At 43.5% G+C, this 21744-nt stretch overlaps 7 protein-coding genes across 7 annotated transcripts; 4 read left to right on the plus strand and 3 right to left on the minus strand.

The window, feature by feature from the left end:
* Positions 1 to 265: 265 nt before the first annotated feature.
* Positions 266 to 3662, plus strand: V2V93DRAFT_371539 (uncharacterized protein). Its single transcript, XM_066910529.1, has 3 exons — positions 266 to 588; positions 644 to 2404; positions 2453 to 3662. The coding sequence occupies exons 1-3, from the start codon at positions 316 to 318 to the stop codon at positions 3566 to 3568; spliced, it is 3150 nt and encodes a 1049-aa protein (XP_066764894.1). The 5' UTR covers positions 266 to 315; the 3' UTR covers positions 3569 to 3662.
* A 2671-nt stretch (positions 3663 to 6333) lies between these two features.
* V2V93DRAFT_336589 (uncharacterized protein) lies at positions 6334 to 7720 on the plus strand. Its single transcript, XM_066907733.1, has one exon. The coding sequence runs from the start codon at positions 6408 to 6410 to the stop codon at positions 7614 to 7616; it is 1209 nt and encodes a 402-aa protein (XP_066764895.1). The 5' UTR covers positions 6334 to 6407; the 3' UTR covers positions 7617 to 7720.
* A 128-nt stretch (positions 7721 to 7848) lies between these two features.
* Positions 7849 to 10046, minus strand: V2V93DRAFT_347619 (major facilitator superfamily domain-containing protein). The gene is made up of 2 exons (XM_066907916.1): positions 9335 to 10046; positions 7849 to 9264 (listed from the first exon to the last, which is right to left on the minus strand). Exons 1-2 carry the CDS (start codon positions 9640 to 9642, stop codon positions 7986 to 7988), a joined length of 1587 nt encoding a protein of 528 aa, XP_066764896.1. The 5' UTR covers positions 9643 to 10046; the 3' UTR covers positions 7849 to 7985.
* A 1606-nt stretch (positions 10047 to 11652) lies between these two features.
* On the minus strand, positions 11653 to 13720 carry V2V93DRAFT_371545 (general substrate transporter). The gene is made up of 3 exons (XM_066910530.1): positions 13191 to 13720; positions 12609 to 13129; positions 11653 to 12547 (listed from the first exon to the last, which is right to left on the minus strand). The coding sequence occupies exons 1-3, from the start codon at positions 13466 to 13468 to the stop codon at positions 11709 to 11711; spliced, it is 1638 nt and encodes a 545-aa protein (XP_066764897.1). The 5' UTR covers positions 13469 to 13720; the 3' UTR covers positions 11653 to 11708.
* Positions 13721 to 15614: 1894 nt separating this feature from the next.
* Positions 15615 to 17309, plus strand: V2V93DRAFT_380992 (uncharacterized protein; the record flags this gene model as incomplete). Its single annotated transcript, XM_066912085.1, has 1 exon — positions 15615 to 17309. One exon carries the CDS (start codon positions 15615 to 15617, stop codon positions 17307 to 17309), a length of 1695 nt encoding a protein of 564 aa, XP_066764898.1.
* A 210-nt stretch (positions 17310 to 17519) lies between these two features.
* V2V93DRAFT_371550 (uncharacterized protein) lies at positions 17520 to 19569 on the plus strand. Its single transcript, XM_066910531.1, has 4 exons — positions 17520 to 17728; positions 17797 to 17973; positions 18031 to 18564; positions 18625 to 19569. Exons 1-4 carry the CDS (start codon positions 17648 to 17650, stop codon positions 19375 to 19377), a joined length of 1545 nt encoding a protein of 514 aa, XP_066764899.1. The 5' UTR covers positions 17520 to 17647; the 3' UTR covers positions 19378 to 19569.
* V2V93DRAFT_371552 (transcription factor S-II, central domain-containing protein) lies at positions 19522 to 20766 on the minus strand. Its single transcript, XM_066910532.1, has 2 exons — positions 20320 to 20766; positions 19522 to 20128 (listed from the first exon to the last, which is right to left on the minus strand). The coding sequence occupies exons 1-2, from the start codon at positions 20437 to 20439 to the stop codon at positions 19673 to 19675; spliced, it is 576 nt and encodes a 191-aa protein (XP_066764900.1). The 5' UTR covers positions 20440 to 20766; the 3' UTR covers positions 19522 to 19672.
* Positions 20767 to 21744: the final 978 nt, after the last annotated feature.

Genomic DNA, 21744 nt, shown 5'->3' on the forward strand with positions numbered 1-21744 from the left:
CCGCACACGTTGGCTGGTCCCGGCTGGGTACGGAACTTTTCCGCAGCGTCAATAGTGATTTTGGGGAAGAAGTGGGATATAGAATGTTGGATACGGAAGCAGGATTAGAGTCAAGTGACCCGGGCTTGAATAAAGACGATAGCTGCGGGGCGAGAGAGAGAGGTCGCGGAGAAGGACCGCAGCGCGGAGAAGGACCGCAGCGGAAATACTTACCTCCAATTAAATACTGTTACTTTTCTCCATTCTTTTATTTCTTCTCTCCTCGCACACTCTCTTCAATTTTTTAATCTAGTCATTTGTTAGACTATTCGCAAAATGTCTCCTCCCCCTCCCCCTCCATCAGTTGCTACTCTTTCTACTACGGCAGTCGCTACCCTCTCCGCCGCCGATGAGCTCGTGCAGGAGAACCTCTTCACTGTAGACGATCTTATCCGCAGCCGCGCAAAGCACTACCCAGACATTCCTATCCTCTCTTATCCTTCTTCCGACTCTGCCCTGACTGAGTACTCCCACTACTCGGTAGGCGATCTGAATAGATTTGCAGATGAGGCAGCAAGAGCATATCTTCGAGCCGGAATTGATCAAGTGGTACGTATCGCACGTAGTAGCGAGCTATAACAGTATATACTAACTTTCAACTCAGGCCCCCCTTAATACGCCGACACCATCCGTCGTAGCGATGCTAGCTCCCTCAGACCTCGACTACATCGTCACTACGCTCGGTCTCGTGCGCCTAGGATACACCATCCTTATGCTCTCCAATCGTCTCCCCGCCAACGCTATCGATTCTCTTGTTCGTGCAACGAACACAAAAGCTGTTGTGCACTCGTCCTCCTTTGCACCTGTTATCTCTGAGGTCCGTCTTGGGTTGCCAGAACTGGCCTCGGTTGATATTATCTCGCGCAGTGACTGGGACCCGGCTGTGCCTTCTCCGCCTACAAACTGGCCTGCGACATCTGCTATCGACGGAGAGAAGAATGTCTTTATCATTCATTCTTCAGGCTCGACTGGTTTACCTAAGCCCATCTTGCAGACTAACAAGGCCGCCATCAGTAATTATGCCTCGTCGTTTGAGATGAGAGGATTCATCACTCTTCCGTTATATCATAACCACGGTATCTCGTCTTTTTTCCGATCAATTTACGCCAACAAATCTCTTGCGTTCTACAACGCCAAACTACCTCTTACCGGCTCAAATCTAACTAAGGTTATGCAAGTTATTGAGCCTGAGATCTTTTACGGCGTGCCCTACGCCCTTAAGCTTCTCGGCGAGTCCCAGGCCGGCATTCAATGTCTTGTAAACTGCAAGCTTGTGCTTTTTGGTGGCAGCTCGTGTCCTGATGATCTAGGAGATCGCCTTGTCGCTGCTGGAGTTAACCTTGTTGGTCATTATGGCTCTACTGAAACTGGACAGCTTCTCACTTCTAGACGGCCAAAGGGTGACACTGCATGGAACTTTTTGCGCTTACAAGATCCCGCGAAGGAGTACGTTCTCATGGATGAGATCTCTCCTGGTGTCTACGAGTGTGTTTGTCTTGATGGTTGGAAATCTAAAGTTGTGAGCAACTCGGATAATCCGCCTAATAGTTTCCGCACTAAGGACCTGTTCTCCAAGCACCCTACTATCCCAGATGCATACAAGTATCTCGGTCGTATTGATGACAGAGTCACACTTATGAATGGCGAGAAAGTGCTTCCAATTCCAATTGAGCATCGTATTCGGCAGGATGCGCATGTCCAAGAATGCATTGTTGTCGGTGTCGAAAAATCCGCACCAGGATTATTTATTATTCCCGGTGATTTGACGCAGACAATGACTGAAGAGCAAGTCATTGATGCTGTCTGGCCTGCTATTGCCGATGCAAACTCGCGCGCTGAGTCTTTCTCGCAAATCACGCGTGAGCTCGTGAGAGTGCTGCCTTACAATGTGGACTACCCGCACACTGATAAGGGCACGATTATCCGTGCAGGATTCTATAAAGCTTTTGCTGCTGACATCGAGGCTATGTACAAGAGCTTTGAAGGGGGAGAAGGAACGCTCGCTTTGAGTATTCCTGAGCTTGAGAAATTCCTATTTGAATTATTCACCGAGAGCCTGGGCGTCAAGATCGAAGATTACAACTCAGATTTTTACTCTTTTGGTGCCGATAGTCTGCAGGCTATTCGTGTCTGGAGCATTCTTAAGCGTACTCTAGACTTGGGCGAAAATGGAGACCAGTTGAGTCAAAATGTTGTCTTTGAGACTGCTAATTGTGCTGCTCTTGCGCGATATTTGTATTCTTTGCGCACGGGCGAAGTGATGCAGGATGATGATGATATTAATGCTATGAAGGAGCTGTACTCAAAGTACTCTGTCTTCAGACCGCATACTACTGGATCTATTACTCCTGATGGGGAATACATGGTGAGTTTTAGATCTTTTCGATAATAGAAATCTACTAATGAAGCACAGATTATTACTGGAACAACTGGATCACTTGGTGCGCACGCGCTCGCCAAAGCACTTCTACTTCCTAACGTCAAAAAAGTGTACTGCCTTGTTCGCGCCTCGACTCCCAAAGAAGCTCGTGACCGTATACTCTCTAGTCTTACCAGTCGTGCAATTTCCGTCTCCGAATCTGCATTGACAAAGATGGTTGCCTACCCCAGCGACTTCAGTCTTCCCGACCTTGGACTTCCGGCCACTGTATACTCTGAGCTTTTAACGCACTTGACGACAGTGATTCACAGTGCTTGGGCAGTCAATTTCAACATTGGTGTCCGCAGCTTTGAAAAATTCCATATTAATGGTGTGCATAATATTCTACAGCTCTGTCTTGATACCAAGACAGTCGCTCCAGCGTCGTTCTATTTCTGCTCTTCCCTCTCGGTGGCAGCTGGTACGCCTTTGCCTGCCGTGATTCCGGAGTCGCCTATTCCTAAATTTGAGAATGCGCAAAATATGGGATACGCGCGCTCGAAGCTAGTGACCGAATATATTACTCAACACGCAGCAAAAGAGTATGGCATCCACTCGCGCGTTTTCCGAATTGGACAGATTGTTGGAGATAGTGTCCACGGTTACTGGAACGACTCTGAAGCCATTCCGCTCATGATTCGTTCGGCTTTGACTCTCCGGGCATTGCCTGCTATTGACGAAACGCCGAATTGGTTACCGGTTGATTATGTCGCACAGTCACTTCTTGAGCTATCTGGAGTTTCGACTGGTAAACTGCCTGATGATACAGCGGACACGGTATATCACGTTATGAATCCTTATGCATTCCGCTGGACGGAAGATTTACTTCCTGCTCTTGCCGCGGCGGGACTAGATTTCGAAGTTGTCTCACAGCGCGAGTGGGTCAATAGGCTGCGCTTGAGTGACCAAGACCCCGTTCGCAATCCTACCGTTAAATTGACTGGATTTTTTGCCGAGAAATATGATAATGACAAACCGGGACGCAAGGGACTTGTTTTGGAGACTGAGGTTACGGCATCAAGAAGTGAGGCTATTGCGAAAGCGCCGGAGCCGGTTAGCGGAGGGCTAATAAAGTTGTTCGTAGAGCGGTGGTTGGAAAAGTGGCTCTGAGTTTAGATGTTAGTTACTATTTTATAAAAATTGTGACAAGGAGTGGCGTCGTTGACTACGTGTTAGTAGGGATTATTTGTTATTTTATTAGGCAATAAAGAGTTTATAAGAATTAATACGCTTCGTATCTTTTTTTTATGGAATTGTACGACGAATACTGACGATCTCGTATCTCAAGTCACAGCACAATCGTGTTCCGAAACTCAATACTAGCTGAGTAGTGATCATCAGGGTTTCTATTTCCTATCGATTTCGGATCAATTATTCGAACTCAAACGAGCTTTCCCCCGTGCACACTCTGGCTAGTTATTCAACGAAACCGCTGCGTACTGTCCATCTCATTCTCCTTACGGCCATATACATTGACAGCTCCCAAACTGCTGGACCCTCGATTGGAAGAGCAAATGCTGCTTGGGACTTGGATGGGGCCTCAAGAAGATTGTCGAGCTCATGAGGGCCTCAACCTATGAAGCATGAAGAGACCGCATTTTGAATAGAATGCGGGGTAGTTTTTCGTGCCAGCTGCTAAAGTATGGCCCAATAAATGCAACATATAATTGCTCAAATGTATAATGGGATAAAAGTATGATAAGTGCTTTGACTATATAATGGGAATTCTCTCGTAAATCAGATGTCGTGAATCTGTGAAGTTTACAATCCTTTCAAATCTGCTATATTATTCAGACACATTGCTTTGTGTAAAATTTCTGCCAATATGCAACTATAATCTCGATTAATCCATCAAACTTCCGTAATTAAGCAATCCAAACTTATAACTAAAGTTTCCAGCACAAATGCCTATACTCGAATAATTGGTCAAGGCCAAAAAATCGTTCTGCAAACAAAATGTGAATCTATTTGCTGCTCTAGTTCGCTTGATTCTATGCCATTGACTTGAAGGACGAGTCAAATTAATGACGTAATGTATTGGTAATAAAATTTTGATTAAACGAAAGGGTAGGCAAATAATCGTACGATTTACTGGGGCGTAACGTTCTTAGTAACCCACTCTTGCGCGTCTGTAGTCTCAGAGAAGCAATTGCATCCGTGTAATAAAAAGATTTGGCTCTCCAAAAGATTAGCAAAATCAAGAGAATATATTAAAAAAAAATCAGTTGTGAATTAATTGTAGTTATGAAGTCTCTGTTGAGCCGTCAGGCAAGCGTGGGAATTTTTCTTATGCGCGACAGACGTGAGCTGTGTAAACTCTTGTCAACTCCCAGTTGCAACCTATTCCTCTTTTAGTGGACTGCATTTCGTATAGAACTAACTGCCTGCAACCATGAGCCAATTTTAAAAAAATTACACGAGAAAAAATAAGGCGATTATTTCTGTGAATCGAATCGGTTGTAGCGTAAGCAGTGGTTGCTCGTCTAGAGTAGCTCGAGACGGATGACCTAACGGTTTGCCACGGGTTCACGTCGCGTTGAAAAACCACTTTCCTCGGCAATATGCTATAATTGGTAATTGAGACATCATAATTGGTAATGGATACTCTATAATTATCAATTGAGATATGCCTTATCCGAGAGTGTGAACTTTGAAAAACGCGAGCCTAACGTAGCCGACACTCGCTTCTACCTATACAAAGTGAAGAGAGACAAGAAGCGAGAATACATCGCGTGGAATATTCACTAGTACTTGCCGCTATCTCATGACTAGAAGAGAAACGGTAAGCGCAAAGAAAGGTTATCCACTGCCGCTACTGAAAAAAATAAATAGATAGTGTACGAGTGGTTGACGAGAAAACCACTAAGATCATAGAAAGAAGGATTTGACGCCAGGTTAGGGTGTCTAAGGGTTTTACAAGCAACGGCGACTAGCACTACGCTGACGTGTACCAGAAAAACACCTGGTATGCCAAAAAAGGTAACTGCAAGAACTTTCAGGGTCCTTTTCTGGAAACGGTTGGCGACGCGACGCGGGCAAGCGAGCTAAGTAGCCGTTGGGAGCGAGAAAACACGAGCCCTGGACATGACTAAAGCATAACCGATGCCCTTCATCAAGAGGCAGATAGAAGATCCACAACTCGCTCTGCATCCTGACGTTTTCTACGGGGGTCGACGTTGTATGATCGGCTGACATGTCAAAAGTAAGTTGATGCTGTTGAAACTCATATTTTTTGTGCTGCCAAAGACAGGTGAGCCTTTTGTATCGTAGAGGCAGATTGCAGTGCTCCTCTGAAGCTGCACAGTTAAGACCCGCTATAATCTATCCTTTTGTCTGAGCATCTCCAGACTTTCTTAACAGCACTGAGACACCTGTCATCTGCTTTATTGATATTGTTTGGAAGCGAGATCTCGTCTGCCGGTAGTTGACAGTTGACAGGAATTGTGTAGCGAGTGGGTGCGCCCCAAACCCAGAACAGGCGCAGAACAGACCCAGATGGGGAAGCTCGGCAGTTGGACTTTCAAAACTTTATTAGCGATGTCATCGATCGACGCCACTCTGAAAACGCCGCACGGAAACCGCCGCAGAGTACTTCTCGAGGTCTTCTGCGAAAGATTTGGCCCTTAGTGGCAATTTCTCGAGAGATGCATTTACCACTACTTCAAACCCGTTAAAATGTTGGTATGATTTTTTCCTTCTATCCCTAACGCGCCGTTTCCTGCTCGTTGAGCGGGTCGGCTGATGGTCTCTCTCTAGATCAAGTGATCTATGTCCTCTACTGCTGATAAAACCTGCCTGCCAAAGAAAGATGTATATAAACCCCCCGTCGTGTCTGCCATCTGCCAGCTGTTCTTAAACTCACCTTCTCATTTTTACTTTTTTGCTCCCATAGCACTCTGCCTTACTCTCACTTCTCTGCTCTCATAGCACTCTATCTACCGAACAGATCATGATTGCTCATACCATTCCCGCGCTGCTTCTCGCAGCCCTCATCCCCTTCACCCAGGCAACTTCTTCCTCAACTGCATGCGCCTCAACTTCTTATGCGATTCCTACAGACTCAAACCCTGTTGGTTGGGCTAAGACGAAGTATAACATGGGATCCATGTCGCGCTCCATCTCCGTCAAGAGCCGTACAGAGTACGGTCGTATGTACGATCCTGACAACACCTACAGCATTTACCGTGATGGCGGTGGCTCTTGCACGCTCAACAATCGCACGTTCTTTGTTTTTGATGACACTACTGCCTACCGCCCTGACGGCTCGTTCGGTGGTTTCACGTCAAACAGTATTGCTATGGTCCGCGACTTTGACAATCCAACTGAGCTCAGAGACTTCTCTGTCTCTAACACAATCTCTGACTTTGAGCCTATTCCTCGAACTGCTGAAGAGACGCTTACATCTAAAACTCTTAGCAAGCGCTATGTGTTGTGGACTTACACCAATTGTGTCCAACTTGGCGAGTCTGCAGCTGCATACTTTTTCGCCCTGCGCAAACACTCCTCGTCTTCGTCCTCCTACGTGCTCGGCAACACTGCTGCAAAGATGCAGATTGATACCAGCAAGAATAACTTGAACGTTCAACGCGATACTCAATTGGCGTTCCCTGCTGCTTCCTATCCTTACGGATCGTTTGCAAATGTTGTCGTTAACGGCGTGGCATACCTCTATGGACTTGACAGCACATACTCGAACAGTTATGACGTACACGTTGCAAGCGTGCCTGTGTCAAAGTTCTGGGACACCACAAAGTATCAGTACTGGGATGCAAGTACCTCGACGTGGTCTTACACTGTGCCTGTTCCTACCGTTCGTCGCCAATCTAGTGCTGCAATCCAGGGCACTGAGCCTTTCTCTTCCGGAACTATTTTCTACTCGGAGTACCATAACCAGTATCTCCTCATTTTCTTTAATAGCTGGGTCGATAGTACTTTCCGCGTCCTTACTTCTCCTACTCCGCTTGGACCCTGGAACGTCACAAACTCTGTCGTCTGGAAAACAACCCCTGGAAGAAGCTACAACTATGGCGGTGTCGCACATCCCGTCTACGGCTCTACTCCGGGTGCGACTATTGGCCAGAAAATCGGATTGCACTGGTCATACCAGGATGAGGACGGAACCACATACCCCAAGTTTGGTAGCGTCACTTTCAAATAATCATGACGCCTATGATCATGCGGCTCCTTTTTTAAAAAACTCACTTTTCTTTTTATGGTTATCGAACGTGCGGCTCCCTTATCTATCTTAATACCAACTAATCTGACACGCAAGCGTGCGGCTTGCCTAATTTGTATTCTTTAAAAATTGTCTCTGGAAACTGATGGGTTTTTCTGGCGCGAATTTTTTTATTTTTTTTTGGTCTTTTTTTTTCTCTTGTTTAATTTGATCAGTGTATAACTATTGTGAAATAAATAATAATTCATAGCAATAATCAGTAATAAAAATCAATAATATTATACCTTTTTTATCTAAACTAGCATCTCTGAGATCATAAAAAATCTCTGAGATCATAAAAAAATACGGTCTTTACTTTTCAGAATCTGGAACATCGCTGTCCATATCCTCCTGTCTTAGATCAGGTCTCTCACCATCACTTTTCATCTCCTCGATTTTCGCCTGCTTTCTATGTTCCCAAACTGTGAAAGCTTCCATGATAGGGATCAAGGCAAGCATAATTGTTCCAGTGATAGACATCCACAAATATCCATTTCTGAATCGCGGCGCGTCAACTGTGGGAAAGCATACAACGTTAGTACCGGTTTTGATTAGATTTCCCAAGCAATTCATTGATGCGACGATAAAAGCACGTTCATCGGGATCAGACCGTGTCTCTACCGAAGCCCAGGTCATCAGTAAAGCCTGCATAGCGTTTATAACACCCGTGATGAACCATGCGTAAAATTTGGCCTTTTCGGAAATATTCCATGCAAAAAGCATGTACTGAGCCGAAGTGAATAATATAAGTGACGCCAGTGATGGATAAAAAGGCTTGTTTGTTTTATCAGAATACCATGTTGCCATCAATGTTGCGACTACACTAATTGCATTCACGACAGTTGGTATGTTATTGACCTGTTGAACCGAGAACCGATCTTCGTTATCGTACAAATACAAAGTAATCGGAACCGTCTCGCCTTGCTCGTTTTGATCAAGCAAAATCCATGCCGCGACAAAGATATACCATTTCCAGTAAGACAGACATTTGATAACTGTCGACCATTCAAAGCGAGTTTTGACTGATTTCACGCCTTCATTTTCCATACGTCTCACAGCGAGTTCTCTGTCTTCTTTGGTCAAAAACCAGCAGCGGGTATTACGCGGCTGATCGGGAATTGCAATAGCACCCCATATCGCGCATGGGAAGGTGATGATTGCGCAAATAATAAACAGCCAACGCCATCCGGCGAGTCCGTTTGTGCCATTAAGGTTGGTATACGCTGCTGACTGCAAATATCCAGAAAACATTGATCCTAAAGGAGATGAGATCGCGTATAATCCTAAGCGACGAGAAAGTTCTGACTTTTTATACCAAGATCCGATGATAAAAATAGAGCCAGAGTACGAGATCGCACCAAAGAAACCAATCATAAATCTGAATGCGTAGAGCTCATTGAGACTGTGTATAAAGGCACACGTGAGGGTAAATACGCCCCAGCCAACTTCGCACAATGGCAAAATTATACTGGGACGATATCGAGTTAGGAGAAGAGTGCCAGGGATCATAAAGACGCAGTACGGCGCTTGGTTAATCACCGTGAGATAATTGAGCTCGTTGCCAACCAAATTGAGATCCGTTTGCATCCCACTTGAAACCAAAATCAGTTAATATCTCAACTACCGAGCTATAAGTAAGTACAAAGGGAGCAGCTACATACCTAACGTAAGCATTCTTGACGTTATTCATATCCAAATTCAAACTGAAGGAGGCAATACAAGTGTACGTCAAAATCAACGTATCAATCTTGAACAACAGCCATTTCTCTCGACGATCCATACCTGGATCATACCAAGCAAAATTCTCGCGCCATGATTTCTTTTTCTGCGGAACGATTTCTTGCTCCTCAAAGTTACTCTCGTCCAAGCTTGTCGCGTTAAAACTCGCTTCATGGATTTCAACATCAGCAGCACTTTTGTTAAGGTTGGAAACGCTTACTTCTGACTGCAATTTCTCGTCAAGACCCATGATTATCAATATTGAAGAAAAACCGCAAGTGTCACAGAAAACGATGACAAACTTGCAAACACTGCGGACATGACATTTGTATCAGCATTTGTATCAGCATTCTGGTAATAACTAGACTCTCTTATCGCAGCTAGGGGCATAGTATTAGTCTGTTATCAGCGCCACAGCAAGTTTAATCTATCGTCCACCCCTCCGTCTCAGTAAGTAGAGTTTTACCCTGTCAAAAAATGCAAAGGATGTGTGCGTGAACAGCCTTGAATCATGGGTATCAATTTGATTGCCAGTATCGCTTCTGAGGTATTATAATATTATAACACCCTAGCATACCTGATATTGAAAATATTCAGTTTCTATCTCTTATTAGTGAGTCAATCTATAGCGAAAAATATCCACGTCAAAGTTGACCCCTGTGATCGTGATATTAAGTTTCAGATGGATCTTCCAAGACGCCGCCTGATGAAGTGACGCGGCTCTCTCGACCTCCAGCCAAGCAGACCTCCGTCTGCCGAGTCTTGGCAAGACACATTTTCTTCTAATATCAGTATGAAAGCTGGTGCCGAAAAGCCATGAACAACGTATATGTATTACCTCTTTCCGTCTACGGAGCTTAGCTGTGATTCGCATTAGAAAGATCGTCTATATAAATCTAGGAACGTCCTACTTGTCAACTCACATTTGTCATCAATTAAGTGCCATAGCTGCTCACGGCTGTCAGTCACAGTTTGAATTCTTTGCAGCAACGCTCATACACAAGACTACTGTACCTCTCTCTCTAGAACGGAGAGATAGAGCATATCGGTAGGCCACGGATGGTGCCGAGGATGGCTAATACTTGTGCGTGCGCCTGGACCCAGCTTTTTAAGCAACGAGTCCGAGCTCACTATATACTACATCTATTGCGCACGTAACTTTTGTATTCGTCTGAAATGTTGTTTTTGTCATTATCTGCATTTGCAAGGTCGCATAATAATGGAGTAATAAAACTTGTTCAACTATTAGTGCCCATAGTACTGACTCATCCTTTGCTTATCTTTGATCTTTGACTTTTCGAATGGTCTTGTGACGCAGGAGCGGCTATTGGGTTCCGATAGTAATCTTATCTATCGGCTAGCAGTCGAAACTCGAGTAGCTTTCACTAAGCGGTATTCATGCTACGCTGCAATTGCCCTAGAACCTTACTGAATTAATCCTGATCATAAATACTGTATTCAAGTATTAGAAATACGTGGACTGAGGATGCGGATACTGTGAATACTGCCACAAGTGATACATGTCAAATATATAAAGATTACGCGTCCAACATTATCCGTTAGCGCAGCAGTGGAATTAATGACACGTCTTTACTAAAACAATTATGTCTGTCAAATCGTTAATAAATTACGTATGCCTCATTCTGTCAATATCCGCACATAGCTTTCTGCCACAAAATGGGCAATAAAAGACCGTCTGCCAATCTTTTTGATGACTGATGCAATTTTAATATATAAAATACATTTTGTAATAAGATCGTCTCGCATTCTTCAACAGTGTAAATTTTGTCAGTCGGACTGCTATACAAATATTGCATGAAGCGAATTTTATAGCATATCCGATAGATCTCTAGATAGCTATTCAAGTGCACTTTAGAAATCATATGAATTCACCAAAATTTTCAATGATTATATATGTAGATGCAAGCAATTGGCAGATACCTATATTCAAAGCCGTGGACTACTAGCTCTTTCTCTCATTCGACAGATGACCCAACTCGCGTGTCGCGTAAGTGGTGAATGCGCATTTTGCCTCAGGGGTGTGTCTCAGGGGTGCGGAAGGCCGAGAAAAAAAAAAAAAAAGCTTGGCTCCCGACTGCCGGCGCATAACTATCTTTAATGCTGCTACCTATTTTCGCGCTGTATCAGCACCGAGTTTCCAATCTTCCAAAGAATTATGATCACTTCCACGTGGTTGCAGATTGATTATTAGGTTCTGCCTGTTTTGGTAATAATGTATAATGTGCGGTTAAATTATTATGCAATGGTTTACTCGTATATTTAACAAAAACAAATTCATACTATTCAAAAAGTGGATTATACCTTTACATCTGCTTCGAATATATCTGCTACAGCACCTTTTCCGATAATTTTGATGATAGTATTGGCATCCTTCTTTTCCAATGATTTCTTGACTGGATGAGGATCTTCGAATACCTCAGCAAGCTCTTCAAGAGTTCGTCCACGAGTTTCAACAAAGATGAAATAAATAATAATGACCTCAACAATATCCCATCCCATAAATACGAGATAGAAGTAGGATTTGATCGAAGTGAATGCCGGACCACTACCGTAGTTGATAACAGCGGATGCAAGACTGGAAGTAAAATTACCCACTGCAGTACCCTTGGCACGATTCTCGGAATCAAGAACCTCGGCAATGTACATTGACTGTAAGGGAGTAATACCCATTGAAAAGAAAAATCCAAAAATATATACCATAGCAAGAGAAGCTTTTGATGAGGCGGAATTTCCTAGCATACCATACTTCACTAATGGACTCATTATTGCGAATGTCACCGCAGAAAATCCAATAGAAGACATCAGCATCGTACGTCTGTTCACAAAATCACAAAGTCGTGCACCAATAACGGCACCCACCCAGCAAATTGGTGAATTAATTCCATTCAACATCAGCTTTGTGTTCTCGCTAGTGATTCCGGCCATGTCGGTGATTTCGGAAAAATAATAGGTGATTGAATTTCCACTCCATTGACCAAAGACAGCCATAAGAAGAGCGCAAGCCATTCTATAACGGGAGGCCCGTGTCTTCCAAAGTCCAGTGTAATCCCAGAATCGCTTGTTTGTAGCATTTTGAACGTATGCGGCTTCCATTTCTTTCATTTCAAGATCGACTATTGGGTGATTCTCGTCTCCTGGATAAAAAATAGAGTCAGTAATATGATAACTATTAAATAATCAAAATAATGCACTAACCATTTCCGTGATACTTCACAAGAATGCGACGAGCTTCATCCGCGCGATCGTGGTCAACAAGCCATCGCGGAGACTCAGGAACTAAAAATACCAGAGCGACGATAATAACCGAAGAAAACAGCTGAACCCAGATAGGAATTCTGAAAGCATACGAGCTGTTCGAAAAAGTACAGCCATATGACACCCATGAGGCAACGATCGAACCAATGTACCAGCAAGTGTTGTACAATCCGAGAAGAGTACCACGGTACACAGGATGTGCCATTTCAGAGACATATGTGGGGCCAGACACACAGGAAAACGAGACGCCAAAGCCGAGGATAAAACGTCCGGCCAGGAACATTCCGCGGTTGGTAGCCGGAGCTTCGATGCAGGTGCCGATAATGACGATAAAAGCACCAGTGAACATACCCCAACGACGTCCAAAGTAGTCATTGACGGGGCCGGTGAAGAGAACAGCTGGAAGGGAACCAATGTTGTACATTGCAAATACGATTCCTGTTGTCGAGCCGGCAGAGGTCCTGGAATAGAAAAAAGGTCAGAGAAAGACTGACAAAACAAGGCAGAACAACATAAGCTCACATGTGGAAAAATTCCTGGTAAGAGGTCATTCCGTTGATGGAGCCCATCAAACTACCGTCGTAACCATTGACGATACCGCAGAGATAACCGACCAGAAGAACAAGCATCAGGCGCGCCATGGGCCATGTGAACAACGAGTATTCGACATTCTCGAGTCTATCAGCGATATCGAACGCATGAGCAGTCAGTTCAATGTCCTTCTCATCTCCAAATTGCTTCTCGTGGACGTATGGCAGCTGCTCTGTGTTTTCAAGCTCGTTCTCAGTCGAGACAGCCATTGGTGCAAGTCGGGAGTGTGGGGTAGTGCAGATGAAAGGTTCCACTGGCGGCGGGGCATGCGGGGAGCGCGACCAATTTATTGTCTCACGCGCGAGGGTGGGGCCGGGACAAGCACCAGACAAAGATGCTGTCGCATCGTGTGGGGTTCCGGAGACACTCAGGCGGGTCTTTTGTTGGGCACGTGCGCGTTGCGACTCGAGGCCTCGTAGCCGCGGAGCAGCGGGGTGAGGCGCGTAAAAGGCCTGACTGGGCAAAATCCCGGGGATCTCGGGAGAGGCCTCCCGCACTCCACAGCTAGCTTCCTCTCAGTCAACATCGCTAGGGCTGGCTTCAGCACGGCAACAGGATATGTTCTTGCATTTCAGAGACATTGTCACTGTTGGCTTCTGACTTCTCCGGGGCACACGACTGGAATAGCTTGTATAGGCCTGCTAGAAGCTGAATCCCGATAAAATCTGAATCTCATTTAGAGTTCCTGAGACAAGCGAACGGCCTTTGATCAGCCGGCCAGAGCCATCGTCACCCGCCAATGCTCGGCCCACACTGCGCTTACAGCGTTTAATCTGTTGATAATGCTGTATGGCTGCGAGGGGTTTTGGAATGCATCATAGGAGAAAGGACGCTTCCCGAAAGACGCGGGATTTGAATATTGACCGAGTTCGACATGTCTCTCGACCGGGATCATCGTGCCTCTTGCAATATCTATCATTGAGTAGAAATACTACATGATCTGAGTGCTATAGTTTCTACCTCTTTTATCGAGTAGCCTTGAAATTAAGAATCCCAAGTCGTGTTGGTGAATTAGCCAATCCGATGCTATTCTGCCGACTGCCGAGCAAGCCTGCCAAGCCCTACATGGCTCTTCTAGTCTGGTTCACCGAGCATCGCCATTGCCTATCCTGTGCCGGCGTTCCCCCGATGCGTATCTCAAAGACTTCATTTTGCAGTGGCTTGCACTGCTTCCGAAAACGCCGTAATTCAATAATCTAGAAATTTTACTTTTCTGTGCGAGGTTGCATTATTTGGCTCTGTGTGGACTAGTACTGATTTGAAAGATATATAGGCTGTTTGTACTGCATGAATCTTTTGTTCTCAATTACTCTACACGTTTAATAAGACTGTATAAACGTGCATATATTTTGACAAATATGAGCAAAACCGCTATCGTCAGCTATCATCAGCTATCGCGTAGAATTAGAAAGCGCAGCACAGCTTCAATTGCATACAGGTGAGCGTTTTTGCAAATCAGTCGCTAATGCTGATCGAAACACAAGGGTAAGCGCATCCGATTACTTGCGAGTGAATAGCTGAATTTGTAACCCATGAAACATGGTCTATATCTTATTTTTTAGTTAATATATGCATTAATTATTTTTATTATCATATATCTTTTTTAGTCGGCTCTCAAATTGGGAGATAAAGTCAATTTCTAACGTCGCTACTGGGTCAATGTGTTTGTAGTGATTATTTATTCTATAATAAACTAAAAATAATTTTCAAGCATTTTGCAAGTCTGCAAATGATTTTTATAACTCTTGCTCAAATAAGAGGATTGTCTACTATATCGAGAATTCCCAGGCAGCCAGACAGGAGTCGCGCTGCGAAGCAGTTCCGACATCCCCGGCGCTTGCAATATTGTGCCAAAAAGCGCTTGTCAGGTTTTCCGGGTCAAAATAAAGAAGCCTTTATCCGATAATCAAACTGCTCAAATGAACATCATAATTCTATTGTATCATGCTGAATCGATTTGAGACGTACAATGTTCATCTGGTCAGTGTCGGCGCCCTCTACATTGTCTCGGCTGATTAGCTAATTTTAACATAATAGTGGCCCAGGTGCGCCCTCAAATGAAACCCGCCAGCTGCGTCATCGTTTGATTGTAGAATCATACTGAGAAAATGAGACTAAATGGTTTAGGAATGTACTATATGAGGCTTATTGCTGCGCAGCTGAGTTGAGAGAGCCCGGTCATGGCTTTGAACAGCGTGCGTAGACATCATGTACATGCGGTGCATATCGCAATCGCACGCACTTCGTACGCACAATGGAAGCAGCAAGACTCAGTGTGCTGTATCTTGCTTATTCAGTCTCAACGTATTACTCCTAGCTGTATGACCTGCCTGCGCTTCGTCTGGTCGTTTGATAATGCCATTTTGGACTAGGGATGCTAATCGACAAGATTACGAACTACTGGATGCAACTCCAATTGTCATACCGCCAGGTACTATCTTGGTACCAATTCAAAAAGTATCGCTCGGCGGCGATCATTACGGCAGCTCAGTAAAAGACTTGCATCGTATAAGCGGAAATGATGGGACGACGATTGAGTACCACGGCGTGCCTGTTGACGTTCAGCACGAGGAGGATACTAGGCTGCCTCGCAGGGTGCAAGTATACAAATACCCTCTAGGTCGCGGTTCGAAGCAGTTGGCATTTATAGGACTAGCTACCAGTTTTTTAGTCGGAGTCGCGTTTATAATTTTGGGAATATTATCGCCAGGCACAAAAAAAATCTTGAAATGGACAAATTTACAGAAAGATTTCACAGCCTTAGCTCTCAATGGCGTCGTCTTGATTGCATCAGAAAGTCTGGGTTATGTTCATAGCTTATGCTTGAGATGGGATATGCTGTATCATGATAAACTAGAATTCAGCTCAAATTTGAGATTAGTTCAACATACAAAAATGTCTCGCCCGAATGGGATCATCTGTAACGTCATATACTTTGCAGCACTTGCAATGTCATACGCTTCGGCAGCTTCAATCATTGCGTCAGCATATTTATACAAGGAACATGGTGACAATGGTATACAGCAGGTTTTCAGCAAAGCAGGGCCCATCACTCTTGGTATATCATTTTTGGTTCAATGGGTGATATGCATATTGTGCCTCATCGTAACGCGAATTCCAACATGGGACACTAGTCCTCTGGTCACTACTATGGTGGCAATGGAGTTAAATATTGTGGAGCATGAGGAAGGGAAGTGTATGCTTTCCGTCCATTATCCGAATTCAAATAGCGCTGTTTCCGAACCAGGAGCTGTAAAGCCTAAGCCTGCTCAGATGTCTGCTTACAAATCTCGTCGTCAGGTAAAGTATGTGCTATGGACCATATACTTAACGCTTGGAGTGCTCGTTATTGCTTTTTCTGTAGCAACATGGAATGCATACGCGACTGAATCAGGTTATCTATGGTCTTTTTTTCCAGTACCTGGCAACCTAGGAGATGATGAACCTTCATCCGTTTCTCCGTCTATTGTGATCAGTATTTATTTCCCTGCAGAATATGAATATATGAGCGAATGGAGCCTCTTGGTCAATATCTGCTTTACTATGGGGGTTCAGTGTGTCATCACAATCGGTTTACATTGCGCTGAGCTTCTGGTCAGTCTCTACAGAGATGAGAAAGTCATGCGAGATGCGTTGACCGCAGCCGGCACCAATCCAAATTATAAACCATTCTTCGCTGCGTTCGATAATTGGCCGTGCTTTTTATTGCTAGTCTTTAAACCGGTAATGCACTGGATGTATGGCATGACAATGTATATTGACTACTCTTTTGGTATTATTGTTATGGTGCCACAGTTTTTATATTTGATTGTTCTTTGGATTATGTTCACCGTCTTCGTCACTTATATTGGCTTCCATAAACCAAAGGGGATGCTACCTGCCTCATATGGACATCTTCAGACCCTGGCAAATATTGTAGATGAGTGGCATCCGAAAATGTTCTGGGGGCACAAGAGCAATAGTATTGATAGCGATGGGAGAGCTATAGGTCATGCAGGCACGAGCTCACATAGATTGCCTGAAGTATATCCAACAATGTATTACAAATGATTGTCTTTCTCTCAATAAATTTGATCAGGTTAATATGGTATTGGTATATCAGCTGCTGAAAGGCAGATTTGAGAAATGAGAGAATTAAAGGCCGTTTGGATAATTTGGATTGTATTGTGGTTTTAATTTTATAACCTGAAAATCCAGAATTTAGTTTAAAAACACTATTCAATGAACGTATTGATTTTTTTTCTACTCTTACCGGGTGCTGTAGTGCTTAGAGAAGACCACAAGAGTAAGGTAACTAGTTGAACGCTATTTGGGACTTTGTTCAATACGCATATTATGACACCGACTTTTATAAATGAAGCAACTAATTAACGGAAATTTCATTCAATATGGAGGATTCTGATCCCGTGCAGAAAATATACTCTTTCTATGAAATTTCACATGGATTGACTCAGGCATCCAATGAAGAGGCGAGTAATAGCTTGTCTTTGAGTGATGCTTCTCATATAAGGTACTACATTTGCTAATGTCATTACAGGCCTTAGCTGCTTTTAAGGAAATATTATTATTTGCAAGACCCGGTAATGACTCAAAAGCACGATTATTAGCAAACTCGCTGATTCCTAAATTATACGGGCAATTTATCGAGAATGCCGAAATTTCTTCAAAGGCCGTTAGGCGGATAATCGACTATTGCAATGACGAAGATGTCAAGGTATTATATGATGTAGCTTTGCTCAGTTGGAATTGTGGTTGCTAATCAATTGAGTAGCTGCGAATGAATACAGTTCGTTTTATCCCGGCAATTGTACTGTCTTCGAAATCAGAAATCGATCAAAACTCGTTGATTGATGTCCTAGTAAGGTTACTCAAATCTCAAATTCCGTCTGAACTGTCCGTTACCAAGGCGAGTCTTGACAAGCTTGCAAAGGAGTTTCCAACTGCAATTTCAAGACAAATTTGGGCGATAGTGGCATTAAATGATGACCTATTTGCACAAAAAGTCGCGATATCATGGATCCTGTCAGCTGGGAGACAGCTTTTGTCTAAAAATCAAGACTTTGCAAAGAGCGCAGTCTTGAATCTACCGAGACTCCACAGCAAACAGATTCTAGCACGACTGCTTTACTTTATACTGTCTCTTCCGACACTAGACGGGAAAAGCGAGGAAAGCAAGGCTATGCTTCAAGATTTGCTAGACGGGCTACTAGCGAACTCTCCAACCACAGTGACTTTGAACGATAGTAACGCTATTGCTTTGAGCCACATTAATTTTCTGCTACCATGGGTTATGCAAATATTGAATGTAGGTATGATCTTAAATTTTGAAGTCTTAATTCGATTTACTTACTGGTATCACTGCTAGCGCCCAGTATCATCGAGCTCGCTACTGCGGTATCTTTCTTCAACAGCCGTTCCTGCTATCCTGTCAGGAAATCTTACTCAGTTTGAGCAAACAGCATGTATTATTCGATTAGGAGCAGAGGGATGCGCTTCTACTCCCCAAAGTCCAGAAATCTCTATTTATATACCGAAATTAAGAAGTTTAGTAATCAAATTTGGATCAGGATTAGCGAAGCAGTTACATGATTCAGCCTCTGTTTCATCTCCTCAGATGATTCAGAAATGCAATTGGGAAATCCTAGAACCACTCACTATTTCGTTATATATAGCAACTAGAAGAGCAGCATCGTACCCGATTTCGACAGACGCGTCTTCTGAGTTGACACCTGCATTACGCAAGATCTGCTACGAGGCACAACTTGCACAGCCAATTCTACGGAAAGAAAGCGAAGTAAGCTCAAAGCCATCTTCTCAAGATGCAGTGGTATTAGAAAAATTGCGCATTCAAGTGAAGAATGCTTTGGAGGTTACGCGTGAGATGTTGAAACCTCTACATTTACGGTCTGTAAATCCTCCACCAATCAAGTTTTCGTGGAGATCAAACACTCAAAATATGCCTCAGACAAAAGTGGCTCGTGAAAGCAGAATAGCGAGTGTATCCCAGATACCACCACAAGTCCTTGGAAAGGCATTGAAAAGAGGAGCAACTGATGAGGAGCAGTCTCCAGAAACTATAAAGAGCCAAAAGAAAAGATATCGGCGCAAGCAGAAGTGAATATTGCAAATCGACTAGAGACGATTGCATCATTCTGTATAAATCGAACCTAAGCCGCGCAAGCAAATATCAGAGATCCAAATAATGGCATTAATGTTACTAATACGTCAACGTCGAAAATGTTTAGATTTTAAGATTTAGGAGTAAAAATAAAAGGGCACTGTCACCCAGTCAATTAATAATTAATACGACATTAATAAGATTAATATATAAAGTTTCAATTACACCCGGCAAAAACAAGCTCCAAACTCCTTGATAACACAGTAAAATCCACATAGTCCGCTGCAGCGTCTTCTTAATTTTCATGCTCGTCACCGCTATTGAATGATTCAAAATAGTCAATGGCGGCAGCACTCGACCCAATTCCCCACTTTTCACGGTCGCGGCCATCCTTAGCCTTGATTTCCAGAATATTAGCTGGTCCGTCTTCCGGATGAATGATTGCCATTTGTAAGTTTTTTTCTTGCAACTTCTCGTCTTCTTCCTTTTGTTTACGTGATGCCATCTCTGCCGAAGACATATGAGCAAAATCGTCGGGAGAAATTTCACCCGTCAATATACGGTCGCGCATGTCGTTATTTTTGTTTTTTAAAGTCATCAAATGTGCACGCATTGAAGTTTTGTATCCGGTGCCGATGTTGGCGCCATTAGAAGCATATACGGCAGCTTCGATGCTATTGGCTATCTCAAAAACGTCATTTTTTTCGGCAAATGGCGATTCTCGAAAAGCAGCTGCTAGAACTTCTTTAGTCTAAAAAACTTAATTAGCATTATGAATGGTGGAAAAGCTGGTGCTGGTAGATGAATGTCAAAACTACGGCAGCGTAGAATGTCTTGAGCCGCACGACGTGCGCACTCTGTCAGCTATCCTCACATGACGTAATTTCAATGCCACCCACACCCATCCTTATGAAGTCAAAGATAAAAATACAAACTGCTTACCTTATCACGAGTGTTCTGTTCGGTTTCATACGATGGCGTGGCAGCAGGTGCAAGTGTTACTCTTGAGCTGCGTCGCTTGCTCATGGCCGGCCTTCGCGGACGATATGACATCACAGACATTGCTTTACAGTTAAATGAGCTTATTTAACTGCCAATCTTGATATTGCACTTTATATACACTCTCGGTGGGCTGGTTATCTGTTTTCGAAAATAGTCGTGGGTTTTCTCACGGAAAATCGAAATTATACTATTTACCAACGGGGAGCGATTTCAGTGTAATTTACAAGCGGTGCTATATTGTATCAGATCCAATATCTTCAGACCAAATCCTGTCTCGATACTCAAATATCAAGTAGTTTCTTGCTAATAAATATACGTCAACTAATATAGACGCAATCAAACACTGTAGATCTTTTGCGCTCTTCAATTGATCGAGGTTGCGCTGTAGTCATAATGATGTGCCCGGGAGCGGCTCGCGTCTTATATAGTACGGCAAGCAAATAAAGTTTCGCCACCGACAGTTAAATAATTTCCCGACACGACAATTTGGTCAGGTGACTCTTATAGTAGCAGTGTTGGACTGATTGCATCAAACAACCAGATGTATTTGATAATCTATGTAGTATGACTACAAAAAAAGATTTGCCTGTGCTGTGGAAATCAGCTATTTGCAATTTTGTGAAGTCTTGCTGGTATGATTCCAAAAGGGGTTTTGTTCAGCACGTGCTTTGCCCTATCACCAAGTCGGAATTCTTAACGTTAGGGTTCCGTTCTGAGCAAACTACTTCTACTCTCTCTGCTCCAGCCTTTTTTTCACCTCGTTAGATAATGTGGTCGATGTGGTGATTTTTCTCTAATTCCGGATCTGGTAGACGAAATATTTCTTACTGTTCTGATTAATGTATGACTTTTCCTGTTTTTTAAAAGCCTCAGTACCCAGATTCTCATTGTCCAGCAAAGGCGAAATTTTTTCTTCTGCAGTAGTCAAAAGTCGGAGTTCTGAAAGAAAAAAAAAGCATCATCTAGCAGGAAACGAAAGATTATAGACTATTTATACAACTGAGGAAGTATATGCAGGACACAAAATTAATTAGGAATTCTTCGTTTATGACGTCTTCTGCTTGATGCTTACATGACTTTGTGGATATTGGATTATGGACTGAGTGCATGCTAACACAAGCAATAATTGACTGATTTTCTTACAGACCTCTGTGATTGTTTATATCTGGTGTAGTTGTGTAGGTTTTGTCTGTTATGGTATGTTTTTTAATCTTTTTTGATGGCAGTGACACGAAGAGTTTGTTGTTATGAGGAAAGTTTTCACAATAGTTCTTTGGTGACTTCTATGAGCCTTAAGAAACATGCACTACCATCTGAACTTAATTTTCCGTGTCTTGGCCGTTACTCAATCTTACTTGATGCTAA

This window comes from Kockiozyma suomiensis, assembly GCF_038497685.1.
Source record: "Kockiozyma suomiensis strain NRRL Y-17356 unplaced genomic scaffold V2V93scaffold_9, whole genome shotgun sequence".
Taxonomy (NCBI): domain Eukaryota; kingdom Fungi; phylum Ascomycota; class Lipomycetes; order Lipomycetales; family Lipomycetaceae; genus Kockiozyma; species Kockiozyma suomiensis.

Excerpts from the sequence above, each read along its gene's own strand:
- V2V93DRAFT_371552 (XM_066910532.1), bottom strand. The coding sequence starts at position 20,439 with ATGTCTGTGATGTCATATCGTCCGCGAAGGCCGGCCATGAGCAAGCGA. Across the intron at positions 20,129-20,319 it reads AACAGAACACTCGTGATAAG|ACTAAAGAAGTTCTAGCAGC; the intron begins GTAAGCAGTTTG and ends TAAGTTTTTTAG.
- V2V93DRAFT_371545 (XM_066910530.1), bottom strand. The coding sequence starts at position 13,468 with ATGGCTGTCTCGACTGAGAACGAGCTTGAAAACACAGAGCAGCTGCCA. Across the intron at positions 13,130-13,190 it reads TACCAGGAATTTTTCCACAT|GACCTCTGCCGGCTCGACAA; the intron begins GTGAGCTTATGT and ends TTTCTATTCCAG. Across the intron at positions 12,548-12,608 it reads TGTGAAGTATCACGGAAATG|GAGACGAGAATCACCCAATA; the intron begins GTTAGTGCATTA and ends TTTTTTATCCAG.
- V2V93DRAFT_371550 (XM_066910531.1), top strand. The coding sequence starts at position 17,648 with ATGGAGGATTCTGATCCCGTGCAGAAAATATACTCTTTCTATGAAATT. Across the intron at positions 17,729-17,796 it reads CTCAGGCATCCAATGAAGAG|GCCTTAGCTGCTTTTAAGGA; the intron begins GCGAGTAATAGC and ends ATGTCATTACAG. Across the intron at positions 18,565-18,624 it reads GGGTTATGCAAATATTGAAT|CGCCCAGTATCATCGAGCTC; the intron begins GTAGGTATGATC and ends TATCACTGCTAG.
- V2V93DRAFT_336589 (XM_066907733.1), top strand. The coding sequence starts at position 6,408 with ATGATTGCTCATACCATTCCCGCGCTGCTTCTCGCAGCCCTCATCCCC.
- V2V93DRAFT_371539 (XM_066910529.1), top strand. The coding sequence starts at position 316 with ATGTCTCCTCCCCCTCCCCCTCCATCAGTTGCTACTCTTTCTACTACG. Across the intron at positions 589-643 it reads GAGCCGGAATTGATCAAGTG|GCCCCCCTTAATACGCCGAC; the intron begins GTACGTATCGCA and ends CTTTCAACTCAG. Across the intron at positions 2,405-2,452 it reads CTCCTGATGGGGAATACATG|ATTATTACTGGAACAACTGG; the intron begins GTGAGTTTTAGA and ends AATGAAGCACAG.
- V2V93DRAFT_347619 (XM_066907916.1), bottom strand. The coding sequence starts at position 9,642 with ATGGGTCTTGACGAGAAATTGCAGTCAGAAGTAAGCGTTTCCAACCTT. Across the intron at positions 9,265-9,334 it reads GTCAAGAATGCTTACGTTAG|TGGGATGCAAACGGATCTCA; the intron begins GTATGTAGCTGC and ends TTTGGTTTCAAG.